This window comes from Centropristis striata, chromosome 23 (genome assembly GCF_030273125.1).
Source record: "Centropristis striata isolate RG_2023a ecotype Rhode Island chromosome 23, C.striata_1.0, whole genome shotgun sequence".
Lineage (NCBI taxonomy): Eukaryota > Metazoa > Chordata > Actinopteri > Perciformes > Serranidae > Centropristis > Centropristis striata.
Genome location: NC_081539.1, coordinates 602,320 through 616,622, shown reverse-complemented (window position 1 = coordinate 616,622; position 14,303 = coordinate 602,320). Strand labels below are relative to the sequence as shown.

Here is a 14,303-nt window from a genome sequence, read left to right as displayed (position 1 = left end):
TATAAAATTCATATAAAATATATATAAAAATCCATATAAATATACATTAAATCCAAATAAAATATATATAAAAATCCATTAAAAAAAAAATATTTATATATATATATAATTTATATATATATATATATATATATATAGATACATATATATATATATATATATATATATATATATGTGTGTGTGTGTGTGTGTTTGTGGAGAATAAGAGTGAGAATGAGTTCCTGTGATAAGAATGTTTCTATAATAACAAGTCTTACCTGGGATCTTGTACAGTTTGCTGAGGATGGCACCTGAACAACAACAACAACAACAACAACACATGACATCACTGATCCTTCATTGTTATCATCATCATGATGATGATGATGATGATGATGGTGGTGAGAGCAGCGACTGACTGACCGTCTGTGACCATCTTGTCCAGCTCGGGGCTCAGGATGGCGTCCAGCGGCTCGTCCTGCACCGTCCTCTGGCTGCGTCCTCCACTTCCTGTCAGCTCCATGTCCAGGCCGGCTGAGGACAGACAGAGGACAGAGGACAGAAGGATAGAGGGACAGACAGAGGACAGAGGACAGAGGGATAGAGGACAGAGGACAGAAGGACAGAAGGACAGAAGACAGAAGGATAGAGGACAGAAGGATAGAGGACAGAGGGACAGAAGGATAGAGGGATAGAGGACAGAAGACAGAGGACAGAGGGATAGAGGGATAGAGGACAGAAGACAGAGGACAGAGGGATAGAGGACAGAGGGATAGAGGGATAGAGGACAGAAGACAGAGGACAGAGGGATAGAGGATAGAGGACAGAAGACAGAGGACAGAGGGATAGAGGACAGAGGGATAGAGGGATAGAGGACAGAAGACAGAGGACAGAGGGATAGAGGGATAGAGGGATAGAGGACAGAAGACAGAGGGATAGAGGGATAGAGGACAGAAGACAGAGGACAGAGGGATAGAGGGATAGAGGACAGAAGACAGAGGACAGAGGGATAGAGGGATAGAGGGATAGAGGACAGAAGACAGAGGACAGAGGGATAGAGGGATAGAGGACAGAAGACAGAGGACAGAGGGATAGAGGACAGAGGGATAGAGGGATAGAGGACAGAAGACAGAGGACAGAGGGATAGAGGGATAGAGGGATAGAGGACAGAGGACAGAGGGATAGAGGGATAGAGGGATAGAGGACAGAAGACAGAGGACAGAGGGATAGAGGGATAGAGGACAGAGGACAGAGGGATAGAGGGATAGAGGACAGAGGACAGAGGGATAGAGGGATAGAGGGATAGAGGATAGAGGACAGAGGGATAGAGGGATAGAGGGACAGAGGACAGAGGACAGAGGATAGAGGGATAGAGGGATAGAGGGATAGAGGACAGAAGACAGAGGACAGAGGGATAGAGGGATAGAGGACAGAGGACAGAGGGATAGAGGGATAGAGGGACAGAAGACAGAGGACAGAGGGATAGAGGGATAGAGGGATAGAGGACAGAGGACAGAGGGATAGAGGGATAGAGGGATAGAGGGATAGAGGACAGAAGACAGAGGACAGAGGGATAGAGGGATAGAGGGATAGAGGACAGAGGACAGAGGGATAGAGGGATAGAGGACAGAGGACAGAGGGATAGAGGGATAGAGGGACAGAGGACAGAGGACAGAGGGATAGAGGGATAGAGGGATAGAGGGATAGAGGACAGAAGACAGAGGACAGAGGGATAGAGGGATAGAGGACAGAGGACAGAGGGATAGAGGGATAGAGGGATAGAGGACAGAGGACAGAGGGATAGAGGGATAGAGGGATAGAGGGATAGAGGACAGAAGACAGAGGACAGAGGGATAGAGGGATAGAGGGATAGAGGACAGAGGACAGAGGGATAGAGGGATAGAGGACAGAGGACAGAGGGATAGAGGGATAGAGGGACAGAGGACAGAGGACAGACAGGTGAGACATTGACCTGAGCAGAGTCTCCTCTGGGACATTATCATCACATAACACAATCATTACATTCTGTGAGGACCACACCACGCTGCACCTTTACAATATAGAGAAAATATATAAATCCATTTAAAATCTATATTATCATCCATATTAAATATATATCAAATCCATATAGAATCTATAGAAAAATTCAGAATATATATATATAAATCCATTTGAAATCTATATATAATCCTGATAAATTCTACATAAAACTCCATATAAATTATATGTAAAATATCTATAAAATCCATTTAAAATATATATAAAAATCAACGTAACATATATATGAAATTCCTGATAAAATCCATATAAAACTCCATATAACATCCTTATAATATATATATAGAAATCCATATAAAATATATAAAAAAATCCATATAAAATATATATTAAAAATCATTTAAAATCTATATAAAACTCCATGTAAAATGTATATAAAATCCATATAAAATAGCCATCCAGCTGTGTGTGCGTGTATCATGTTGTGTGTGTGTGTGTGTGTGTGCGTGTGTACCTGTGTGTGTGTGTGTGTGTGTGTGTGTGTGTGTGTGTGTGTGTGTGTGTGTGTGTAGCTGTGTGTGTGTGTGTGTGTGTGTGTGTGTGTGTACCTGTGTGTGTGTGTGTGTGTGTGTGTGTGTACCTGTGTGTGTGTGTGTGTGTGTGTGTGTGTGTGTGTGTGTGTGTGTGTGTGTGTGTGTGTGTGTGTGTGTGTGTGTACCTGTGTGTCCTGTGGCCAGTATGTGAGGATCAGTGTTGAGAACATCAGAGAGATCCAACAGAGGCTCCTCCGACATGGCTGGATGATACACACACACACACATGATACACACACACACACACACACATGATACACACACACAACATGATACACACACACAACATGATACACACACACACATGGTTGTGGTTGTGAATCAACAGGTGAATCTTGATGAAGTGATGAAGAGTGTGATGAAGAACTCACGCAGCGCTCCGTGTTTCTTCGCGGCGTTGGTCGTCACGGCGCCAGGCGCCAGTCCTGAGGGGGCGGGGCCATGTGGTCCAGGGGCGGGGCCTTTCACATCACCCGTCGCTGCTCCTGATTGGCCGACGCCTGGCGCCTCGGGGCCCGGCCGCCGCTCCACCTGCCGGCTCCGGTCCAGGAGGTCCCGCCCGAAGAACGCCTCCTGTAGGGAGAGCAGCAGCCAATCAGAGCGCTGGGATCCACTGCAGTGTGTGTGTGTGTGTGTGTGTGTGTGTGTGTGTGTGTGCTACCTGCAGGTATGAAGGGAAGGCCTCCTCCAGCTTGGTCTTCTTCTTCCTGTACCTCTTCTTGGCCTTCTCCGTGGTCTGGTCGGCGGCCGGCGCCGTCTCCATGGAAACGTCTGTAACCCAACGACCAGACGTTTGGTCATCATTTATCAGAAGGTCCTTGTCTGATATCAGACGGTTTTTTTAAAAACATCTAACAGATCCTCAGGAAGGTGTTTTTCAGGATCTAACCTTCTCATAGCCACCTACGGACATTCATCATTGTGTTAACTTGGACGTTTTTTCACTAAAACACAGGTGCATTTCTATACGTTACTCACTGGAGTCTTGTTTCTATCCAGACTGTACAAATCTCCAAAAAGCACGTTGATTGGTGGATTAGAGACACAGGGGGCGGGGCTAACAACCCTTGATCACCTCAGCCAATCAGCTCAGAGGAAGAAACCACGCAGGTTCTCTTGACAAATCAAAGCTGCAGATTATGGTGGTGTCGCCCTGAAGGGCCAAAGGAGCCTGAGGATGTCCTCGTTAGGGTAGTTTCAGCAGGATCCGTGGTTCAGATGTTGGTAATCATTCTAGACCAGGGGGGGCAATTAATGTCCCCAAGGGGCCACATGACCAACACCATGGAGGCTGCAGGGGCCGGACCAGAACTCTGGACTAAATTCTGCTCAATATTAATGTAATCGCTTTATAAAATAAAAAAAAAGTAGTAAATACTCCATTCACTACATCACTATAACATTTATAACTGTTAATAACCTTTAGCAAGGTTTCCATAGGTGTTTTTGTATTATATAGCTTGTTTTTCATGTTTGTAAATTTTCTAGGTGTTTTTCAATGTTGTGATGCTTTTATTTTGAAAAGGCGCCGTCCAGTGTGAAACGGGTGCTTTTATTTTGAAAGGCAGCGACAGGAAATAACAAGTGGAACTGTAAAATGAAAAACAAACGGTAAATAATAACGAGTGCGTCGTAATTCATAGAAAGTTGATATAAAGTATCAAAAATGCTTCTATAGTGGCGTTTGTTAAAGTTTATTTTCTTCTGTCGTATATATTAGTGGCTACATTTGTTGTCTTAACGATTATTGTATATAGTAAAGTGCTTGTTTGGTCAAGTGCTAATGCTAATGCTAGTTATTTCTCTCATGGTGGATTCACAAGGTGACCAAGGAATGTCTGATTGTTATTTTCATGGAGCGATTTTAAATAAATCTAGTGAACTATCAGTTAAAGAGTCGAGTCTTTGCAGGTGGGTACGTAAACCGCCTTCAAAATAAAAGCACTGCAGTTGTAGGCCTATTGATTTCTAATTTCTAGCTCCAGGTCTCTAGTCTGGATGTTCCAGGTCTCTAGTCTGGATGCTCCAGGTCTCTAGTCTCTGAATGCTCCAGGTCTCTAGTCTGGATGCTCCAGGTCTCTAGTCTCTGAATGCTCCAGGTCTCTAGTCTGGATGCTCCAGGTCTCTAGTCTGGATGCTCCAGGTCTCTAGTCTCTGAATGCTCCAGGTCTCTAATCTGAATGCTCCAGGTCTCTAGTCTGGATGCTCCAGGTCTCTAGTCTCTGGATGCTCCAGGTCTCTAGTCTGAATGCTCCAGGTCTCTAGTCTGGATGCTCCAGGTCTCTAGTCTGAATGATCCAGGTCTCTAGTCTGAATGATCCAGGTCTCTAGTCTGGATGCTCCAGGTCTCTAGTCTGGATGCTCCAGGTCTCTAGTCTGAATGATCCAGGTCTCTAGTCTGGATGCTCCAGGTCTCTAGTCTGGATGCTCCAGGTCTCTAGTCTGGATGCTCCAGGTCTCTAGTCTGAATGATCCAGGTCTCTAGTCTGGATGCTCCAGGTCTCTAGTCTGGATGCTCCAGGTCTCTAGTCTGAATGCTCCAGGTCTCTAGTCTGGATGCTCCAGGTCTCTAGTCTGGATGCTCCAGGTCTCTAGTCTGGATGCTCCAGGTCTCTAGTCTGAATGATCCAGGTCTCTAGTCTGGATGCTCCAGGTCTCTAGTCTGGATGCTCCAGGTCTCTAGTCTGAATGCTCCAGGTCTCTAGTCTGAATGCTCCAGGTCTCTAGTCTGGATGCTCCAGGTCTCTAGTCTGAATGCTCCAGGTCTCTAGTCTGGATGCTCCAGGTCTCTAGTCTGGATGCTCCAGGTCTCTAGTCTGGATGCTCCAGGTCTCTAGTCTGGATGCTCCAGGTCTCTAGTCTGAATGCTCCAGGTCTCTAGTCTGGATGCTCCAGGTCTCTAGTCTGAATGCTCCAGGTCTCTAGTCTGGATGCTCCAGGTCTCTAGTCTGGATGCTCCAGGTCTCTAGTCTGGATGCTCCAGGTCTCTAGTCTGGATGCTCCAGGTCTCTAGTCTGGATGCTCCAGGTCTCTAGTCTGGATGCTCCAGGTCTCTAGTCTGAATGCTCCAGGTCTCTAGTCTGGATGCTCCAGGTCTCTAGTCTGAATGCTCCAGGTCTCTAGTCTGGATGCTCCAGGTCTCTAGTCTGGATGCTCCAGGTCTCTAGTCTGGATGCTCCAGGTCTCTAGTCTGAATGATCCAGGTCTCTAGTCTGGATGCTCCAGGTCTCTAGTCTGGATGCTCCAGGTCTCTAGTCTGAATGCTCCAGGTCTCTAGTCTGAATGCTCCAGGTCTCTAGTCTGGATGCTCCAGGTCTCTAGTCTGAATGCTCCAGGTCTCTAGTCTGGATGCTCCAGGTCTCTAGTCTGGATGCTCCAGGTCTCTAGTCTGGATGCTCCAGGTCTCTAGTCTGGATGCTCCAGGTCTCTAGTCTGAATGCTCCAGGTCTCTAGTCTGGATGCTCCAGGTCTCTAGTCTGAATGCTCCAGGTCTCTAGTCTGGATGCTCCAGGTCTCTAGTCTGGATGCTCCAGGTCTCTAGTCTGGATGCTCCAGGTCTCTAGTCTGGATGCTCCAGGTCTCTAGTCTGGATGCTCCAGGTCTCTAGTCTCATGAGGCTGTCTCACCTTCGTCTCGAGCCGCCAGCGTCTCCGTCGAGTCTCTTCGACACAGTTTGATCCTGCTGGGACCAGACCTGGCTCCACGCTGACGCACCATGAAGCCCCCGATACCTGAGACAGGCACACAGACAGACAGGTGGAGATGAAGACAGGTGGGGAGAGAGACAGACAGGTAGAGACAGGTAGAGAGAGAGAGAGAGAGAGAGAGAGAGAGAGAGAGAGAGAGAGAGAGAGAGAGAGAGAGAGAGAGAGAGAGAGAGAGAGAGAGAGAGAGAGAGAGAGACAGACACACACAGGTAGAGACAGACAGGTAGAGAGAGACAGACAAACAGACACACAGAGAAACAAACCGACAGACAGACAGGTGGAGCTGAAGACAGGTGGAGAGAAAGAGAGAGACAGACAGACAGACAGGTAGAGAGACAGACAGGTACCAGGTCTGTAGGGTTTCCGTTTCCTCTTCTTGTTGCCGTCGGTGATCTCAGGCTCCTTGGTGACATCATCGTCGGGGGCGTGGTCTCTCTCGGGGCTGGAGTCGGATTTCATCTCACACTCCAAGTCACCTGGACGACACGAGGGGGTCAAGGGTCAACCAGGGTCCTCACAAGACACAAACACAAACCTGAGTATGACCTCTGACCTCTGCCGGGGTCCTGGTCAGCCGGGTGGTCGGGGTCAGTAGGAGTCAGGACCGACACGCTGTTCTGGTTGATGATCCTCAGCTTCAGCTTGGGTTTACTCCTGCAGGAGACAGGACAGGGTGAGGAGGAGAGGAGGAGGAGGAGGAGGAGAGAGAAGAGGAGGAGGAGGAGGAGGAGGAGGAGGAGAGGAGAGTAGAGGAGAGGAGAGGAGAGGAGAGGAGAGGAGAGGAGAGTAGAGGAGAGGAGAGGAGAGTGGAGAGAGAAGGAGGAGGAGAGAGAAGGAGAGGAGGAGGAGAGAGAAGAGGAGGAGAGGAGAGGAGAGGAGAGGAGAGGAGAGGAGAGTGGAGAGAGAAGGAGGAGGAGAGAGAAGGAGAGGAGGAGGAGGAGGAGAGAGAAGAGGAGGAGAGGAGAGGAGAGGAGAGAAAAGAGGAGGAGGATGAGGAGGAGGAGGAGTAGCAGGAGGAGGAGGCGGAGGAGGAGGAGGAGGAGGAGGAGGCGGAGGAGGAGGAGGAGAGGAGAGGAGGAGGAGGAGGAGGAGGAGGAGTAGCAGGAGGAGGAGGAGAGGAGGAGGAGGAGCGTGTGTTCACCTGCGGTACCTGCGTGGTGAGGTCAGAGGTTGGACCAGAGACTGCAGGTGAGACAGACCGGACTCTGTGAGACACACTCCGTCCTGAGTGTACGTCTTAGAGTCTACACACACACACACACACACACACACACACACACACACACACACACACACACACACACACAGTAACAAGGTGTCAGCTTTAGTTTATCTGTACATAAATATATTTTCAGTTGATATAAACCGTGAACAGACCTGGTTCTCTGATCCTGGAGATGATCTGAGCCATGTAGGGAGAGTCCAGACCATCTGACCTGCCTGGACACACACACACACACACACACACACAAACACACACACACACACACACAAACACACACACACACTTCAGAGATGAATAAAGATTCCCTAAACCAGCCACCATGGCAGCGTAAAGACGCATCACATGAGAATGAAGGCTGGGAACAACAAACCTGCTGCTGTGAAAAAAAGTTTAGACTAACGTTACACACTGTAACTGTCAACAAGGAGCAGAGGAGGGTAGAAAAGACAGAGCTCTGAGTACCGACAGGCTGGAGGGTAGAAAAGACAGAGCTCTGAGTACAGACAGGCTGGAGGGTAGAAAAGACAGAGCTCTGAGTACCGACAGGCTGGAGGGGAGAAAAGACAGAGCTCTGAGTACCGACAGGCTGGAGGGTAGAAAAGACAGAGCTCTGAGTACCGACAGGCTGGAGGGTAGAAAAGACAGAGCTCTGAGTACAGACAGGCTGGAGGGGAGAAAAGACAGAGCTCTGAGTACAGACAGGCTGGAGGGGAGAAAAGACAGAGCTCTGAGTACCGACAGGCTGGAGGGTAGAAAAGACAGAGCTCTGAGTACCGACAGGCTGGAGGGGAGAAAAGACAGAGCTCTGAGTACAGACAGGCTGGAGGGGAGAAAAGACAGAGCTCTGAGTACCGACAGGCTGGAGGGTAGAAAAGACAGAGCTCTGAGTACCGACAGGCTGGAGGGGAGAAAAGACAGAGCTCTGAGTACAGACAGGCTGGAGGGGAGAAAAGACAGAGCTCTGAGTACCGACAGGCTGGAGGGTAGAAAAGACAGAGCTCTGAGTACCGACAGGCTGGAGGGTAGAAAAGACAGAGCTCTGAGTACCGACAGGCTGGAGGGGAGAAAAGACAGAGCTCTGAGTACAGACAGGCTGGAGGGTAGAAAAGACAGAGCTCTGAGTACAGACAGGCTGGAGGGTAGAAAAGACAGAGCTCTGAGTACAGACAGGCTGGAGGGTAGAAAAGACAGAGCTCTGAGTACCGACAGGCTGGAGGGTAGAAAAGACAGAGCTCTGAGTACCGACAGGCTGGAGGGGAGCGCCAGTCGGATCACTTTCAAACAATCACTCTGATAAAACACCCAAAACAGTGTGTCCAAACGTGTGCATCACTTTTAAGTGTCCTCTGGAAACACTTGTGTTGTGTTCTGCTGTGTTGTGTTGTGTTGTGTTGTGTTGTGTTGTGTTCTGCTCTGTTGTGTTGTGTTGTGTTGTGTAAATGCTGCTCTCCTGTTGTCAGACTGACGCAGATGTTTCCTCACTTTGTTGTGTTTGTGCCTCAGCATCAGTTTAGTTAAGGTGCAGCGCTGTGAGCCCTCAGGGACACCGTAGGTTAAATCTGTCAGCTGCACCAGACTCCATCAGAAAGCAGTCAGTTAACAGCTTCCTTCTGATCCCTTTATTCACATTCAACCACAGATAAATCACACCAAAAAACTGTGTGTGTGTGTGTGTGTGTGTGTGTGTGTGTTACCGTAGGAGCCGCGGCTGTTTGTTCGGCACAGCGAGCAGTCGAAGCCTTCATCAGCAGCAACCTCCACCTCATCCTCAGAGTTCAGACCCTGACACACAGCATGGACCCACCTACACACACACACACACACAGAGACGGACAGAGTTAGTGGTGCCAATTTATTAAATAGAAAATGTACTTTTGTACAGAGTGTGTGTGTGTTACCTGTCCACACTGCTGACACTGCAGGATGAGGTCGTCCTGTGTGTATTGTCTCTGGCAGAGAGGACAGCAGCTCAGACTGGCACACGGTCCACAGCGGCTGTAGTTGTTCATCAATCACAGTGGAGCCCCGGGGAGGAGGAGCCACACTGGACACACCACACACACCTGGACACACACACACACTGTTAGAGAGGAGCCACACTGGACACACCACACACACCTGGACACACACACACACACTGTTAGAGAGGAGCCACACTGGACACACCACACACACCTGGACACACACACACACACACTGTTAGAGAGGAGCCACACTGGACACACCACACACACCTGGACACACACACACACACACACTGTTAGAGAGGAGCCACACTGGACACACCACCACACACACCTGAGGACACACACACAAACAAACAGGTGAGAGACAGACAGGTGACCCACCACTTGCACTTCCAGGCCCCTTGGGGACGGTGAGGAGGGGCGGGTCCAGGCAGTAGGTGTGGTAGCTGATGTCACAGTCGTCACAGAGCAGCAGGCGTCGGGGTCGCTGGCCTCGCCACACGCCTCACACACCGTACACTCCAGACACCGCCAGCCCTTCGTCAGCACCACCCCGCGTCACCTGGAGTAGTCAGATTACAGCAGATTAGTCAGATTACAGCAGGGTAGTCAGATTACAGCAGGGTAGTCAGATTACAGCAGAGTAGTCAGATTACAGCACAGAGAGTAGTCAGATTACACCAGAGAGTAGTCAGATTACAGCACAGAGAGTAGTCAGATTACAGCACAGAGAGTAGTCCAGATTACAGCAGAGTAGTCAGATTACAGCAGAGTAGTCAGATTACAGCAGAGTAGTCAGATTACAGCACAGAGAGTAGTCAGATTACAGCACAGAGAGTAGTCATCAGATTACAGCAGAGTAGTCAGATTACAGCAGAGTAGTCAGATTATAACTGGGACAGTCACTGGATGTTTCTGTGTATAAATGTTGGGTAAAGTGGAAGGCCAGCGGAGCTCCGAGGGAGGAGGAGCGCCTACAACTGTTGGAGGAGGAGGAGCTCCGAGGGAGGAGGAGAGCCTACAACTGTTGGAGGAGGAGGGCAGACAAGCCCCAGCAGTAGCTGTGAGACCCGGTGGGAGAGTGTCCGGGGAAGACCCCTCAGTTAGAAGGACATCTGGGACATGGAGGCATCGGTTGAGGCCCCGCTCCATCGGCTGCCCCAGGCCTGGGAGGAGGCCTCCTCCCAGGCGCAGTAATATCATCACTTCCGTCAGGAGTGATGATATTACTGCGCCGAGTCGAAGTGCTCCCAAGTGCTATTCCGCCATACATTATAGTTCTCCTTTTTATCCGCTTAGAAAAGCGCCACGTTTTATTTTGTGTCGCCATTCTTGGTGGTTTAACTACTCGTGTAGCTGTATTTAAATAGGGAAAACGTGGAGGAGTTTGGTCGCTTCTAACTGTCCATCTGTTTGGATCCTAATGAATGAACTGGGCTAAGCTAAGTGCTAGCCAAGTGGCGCCGCGCGCCAGGGCGATTGAGTGCACGCATTGAGACGCAAGAGGTCTGTATCAACTCGTCTTACTTGACCCAATAACATGTTTTAATATGAAAAAACGCTGGAGTGTTCCTTTAAGAAGAGTAAGAACGAGTCGAAGCGGCACAGTCCTCCTGCAGCAGTCTCTCCCAGCTACAGAGCCGGAGGGGATGTTAACCCCTTAGCGTCCAGCCTGCAAATTGCTAACAGGCTAACAGTTAGCTCTGTAGCAGTACAGTGTGTATGTGCTGCTGCAATAAAAACACAGATGTTTTCCCTAACATGATGAATAATCCTGATTATCATTTTGGCCATAGCGGTGCAGCCCTCGGCTAGAGGAGGTCAGAGCTGTACGGTGGGCGGAGCTTGTTGACGAGACACCGGTGAAGTGGGGCGCCCACTTGAAAACCCTGTGACGTGTACAGGTCCGAACATGCAGCCCCGCCCCCAGCTGAAGACGTCTGGGGGAGAGACTTCTATGCTCACAGTAGGAGCAGGAGGAGCAGCTCATGACTCCTGCTGTGTGGAGGTAAACCCTCCCGTTAGAAGATGATCATCAGTTCATCTTCATCTTCATCTTCAGTTCATCGTGTTGATGAACAGGGATTGATCGTCCTGTGTGTGTGTGTGTGTGTGTGTGTGTGTGTGTGTGTGTGTGTGTCCTACCTTGACGTTGACGCAGTAGGGATGGTAACACTGTCCACACTGGGAGCAGGCCAGCAGACGTCCTTCAGCTCCCTGCCCGAAGCTGCCACACACCACACACATGTCCTGCACACGCACACACACACACACGCACACGCACACGCACACGCACACACACACATGTGGTCATTGGTCAACAGAGACACAGGGGACAGGAGGAGGAGCAGTGTGTCCCCTAGGTCAGTAGTTCTCAACCTTTTTGAGTTGCAACCCCCAATATAACATGCATGTTGTCCGCGACCCCCGCTCACTGAACACAATCTCACACGCACAGTTCAGATCACCCAAAAAAGACACAAAATGTCCAAAAAAGACACAAAATGACCAAAAAAAGACACAAAATGACCAAAAAAGACACAAAATGACCAAAAAAGGGACCAAAATGACCAAAAAAGGGACCAAAATGACCAAAAAGGCACAAAATGACCAAAAAAAAGACACAAAATTACCACAAAAAGAAACAAAATTACCAAAAGACACAAAATGACTAAAAAAAAGACACAAAATTACCAAAAAAAGACATAAAATGACCAAAAAAGGGACCAAAATGACCAAAAAAGACACAAAATGACAGAAAAAGACACAAAATTACCACAAAAAGAAACAAAATTACCAAAAAAGACATCATGACAGAAAAAGACAGAGCTGACTTCTAAAATGATTTGGCGACCCCCAGAAATCATCTCGCGACCCCAATTGGGGTCCCGACCCCAATTGGGGTCCCGACCCAGTCCCATTAAAAGCCCAGATTTAGTTTCCTCTCACAGATTCTAATGCCACTCTTCCATCATACACACTGATCTCATCATTGCAGATTCTAATGAATTATTGTAAAGGAGAATAAAGGTTCTTGTATGTTTTATTGATCTTATTTTGACGGGTAAATCCTGCGTGCTCTTATTTTGAGGAGTCAGGTACCTGTTGGAGGGTGAAGTGGTCTGAGGTGGAGAACATCACCACGGTGTTGTGCATCGAGTTCTCCTCCTCCTCCTTCGGCTGGAACGCCTCCACATACACACACTGACACACACACACACACACACACACACACACACACAAAGACACATCAATACGCTGCTGATCAGTGTGTGTGTCCGTGTGTTTATGTGTTTGTGTGTGTGCGTGTTTATGTATGTGTGTGTGTGTGTGTGTGTGTGTTTATGTATATGTGTGTGTGTGTGTGTGTGTGTGTGTGTTTATGTGTGTTTATGTGTGTGTGTGTTTGTGTGTGTTTATGTGTGTGTGTGTGTGTGTGTGTTTATGTGTGTGTGTGTGTGTGTGTGTGTGTGTGTGTGTGTTTATGTGTGTGTGTGTGTGTGTGTGTGTGTGTGTATGTGTGTCTCTGTGTCTGTGTGTGTGTGTGTGTGTGTGTGTGTGTGTGTGTGTGTGTTCTTACTCCAGGGGACACAGTCAGACAGTCCTGAGTCTTCAGCCGGCTCCTTCCTCTCCCTCCTCTTCCTCCTCCAACACCTCCTCCTCCTCTGCTCCTCCTCCTGCCTGAAAACCCTGAGCCACGACCCTGCAGGGGGAGGAGTCACACCATGACATCATCACAACAACAACAATAATAACAACTATAATAATAATAATAATAATAACAACATCATGTGGTGAAGACAAAAATCTTTGTTTGCTGTTGAGCTGAAAATGAATCTGGTTCTGGATCAAAACAACAACAGTTTTAGATTCCAGACTCCAGACTGGTTTAGGACCAGCTGACTCCTCAGAGGGGGGACAGACTCCAGACTGGTTTAGGACCAGCTGACTCCTCAGAGGGGGGACAGACTCCAGACTGGTTTAGGACCAGCTGACTCCTCAGAGGGGGGACAGACTCCAGACTGGTTTAGGACCAGCTGACTCCTCAGAGGGGGGACAGACTCCAGACTGGTTTAGGACCAGCTGACTCCAGACTGGTTTAGGACCAGCTGACTCCTCAGAGGGGACAGACTACAGACTGGTTTAGGACCAGCTGACTCCAGACTGGTTTAGGACCAGCTGACTCCAGACTGGTTTAGGACCAGCTGACTCCTCAGAGGGGGGACAGACTCCAGACTGGTTTAGGACCAGCTGACTCCAGACTGGTTTAGGACCAGCTGACTCCAGACTGGTTTAGGACCAGCTGACTCCTCAGAGGGGGGACAGACTCCAGACTGGTTTAGGACCAGCTCACTCCTCAGAGGGGGGACAGACTCCAGACTGGTTTAGGACCAGCTGACTCCTCAGAGGGGGGACAGACTCCAGACTGGTTTAGGACCAGCTGACTCCTCAGAGGGGGGACAGACTCCAGACTGGTTTAGGACCAGCTCACTCCTCAGAGGGGGGACAGACTCCAGACTGGTTTAGGACCAGCTGACTCCAGACTGGTTTAGGACCAGCTGACTCCTCAGAGGGGGGACAGACTCCAGACTGGTTTAGGACCAGCTGACTCCTCAGAGGGGGGACAGACTCCAGACTGGTTTAGGACCAGCTGACTCCTCAGAGGGGACAGACTCCAGACTGGTTTAGGACCAGCTGACTCCTCAGAGGGGACAGACTCCAGACTGGTTTAGGACCAGCTGACTCCTCAGAGGGGGGACAGACTCCAGACTGGTTTAGGACCAGCTGACTCCTCAGAGGGGGGACAGACTCCAGACTGGTTTAGGACCAGCTG

At 49.2% G+C, this 14,303-nt stretch overlaps 1 protein-coding gene across 1 annotated transcript in view; it reads right to left on the bottom strand.

Annotated features, from left to right (window-relative positions):
- Positions 1 to 14,303, bottom strand: part of kmt2ca (lysine (K)-specific methyltransferase 2Ca) — an 85,786-nt gene that overhangs the window by 42,451 nt on the left and 29,032 nt on the right. Inside the window, 20 exon segments of the mRNA XM_059327392.1 lie at positions 258 to 290; positions 403 to 513; positions 2,696 to 2,773; positions 2,942 to 3,143; positions 3,232 to 3,341; positions 6,197 to 6,301; positions 6,625 to 6,753; positions 6,831 to 6,931; positions 7,428 to 7,521; positions 7,655 to 7,717; positions 9,197 to 9,306; positions 9,411 to 9,513; positions 9,516 to 9,565; positions 9,851 to 9,872; positions 9,875 to 9,949; positions 9,952 to 10,014; positions 10,016 to 10,031; positions 11,615 to 11,719; positions 12,572 to 12,673; positions 13,050 to 13,172. Of these exon segments, the coding sequence (XP_059183375.1) occupies positions 258 to 290; positions 403 to 513; positions 2,696 to 2,773; positions 2,942 to 3,143; positions 3,232 to 3,341; positions 6,197 to 6,301; positions 6,625 to 6,753; positions 6,831 to 6,931; positions 7,428 to 7,521; positions 7,655 to 7,717; positions 9,197 to 9,306; positions 9,411 to 9,513; positions 9,516 to 9,565; positions 9,851 to 9,872; positions 9,875 to 9,949; positions 9,952 to 10,014; positions 10,016 to 10,031; positions 11,615 to 11,719; positions 12,572 to 12,673; positions 13,050 to 13,172 (1,795 nt within the window).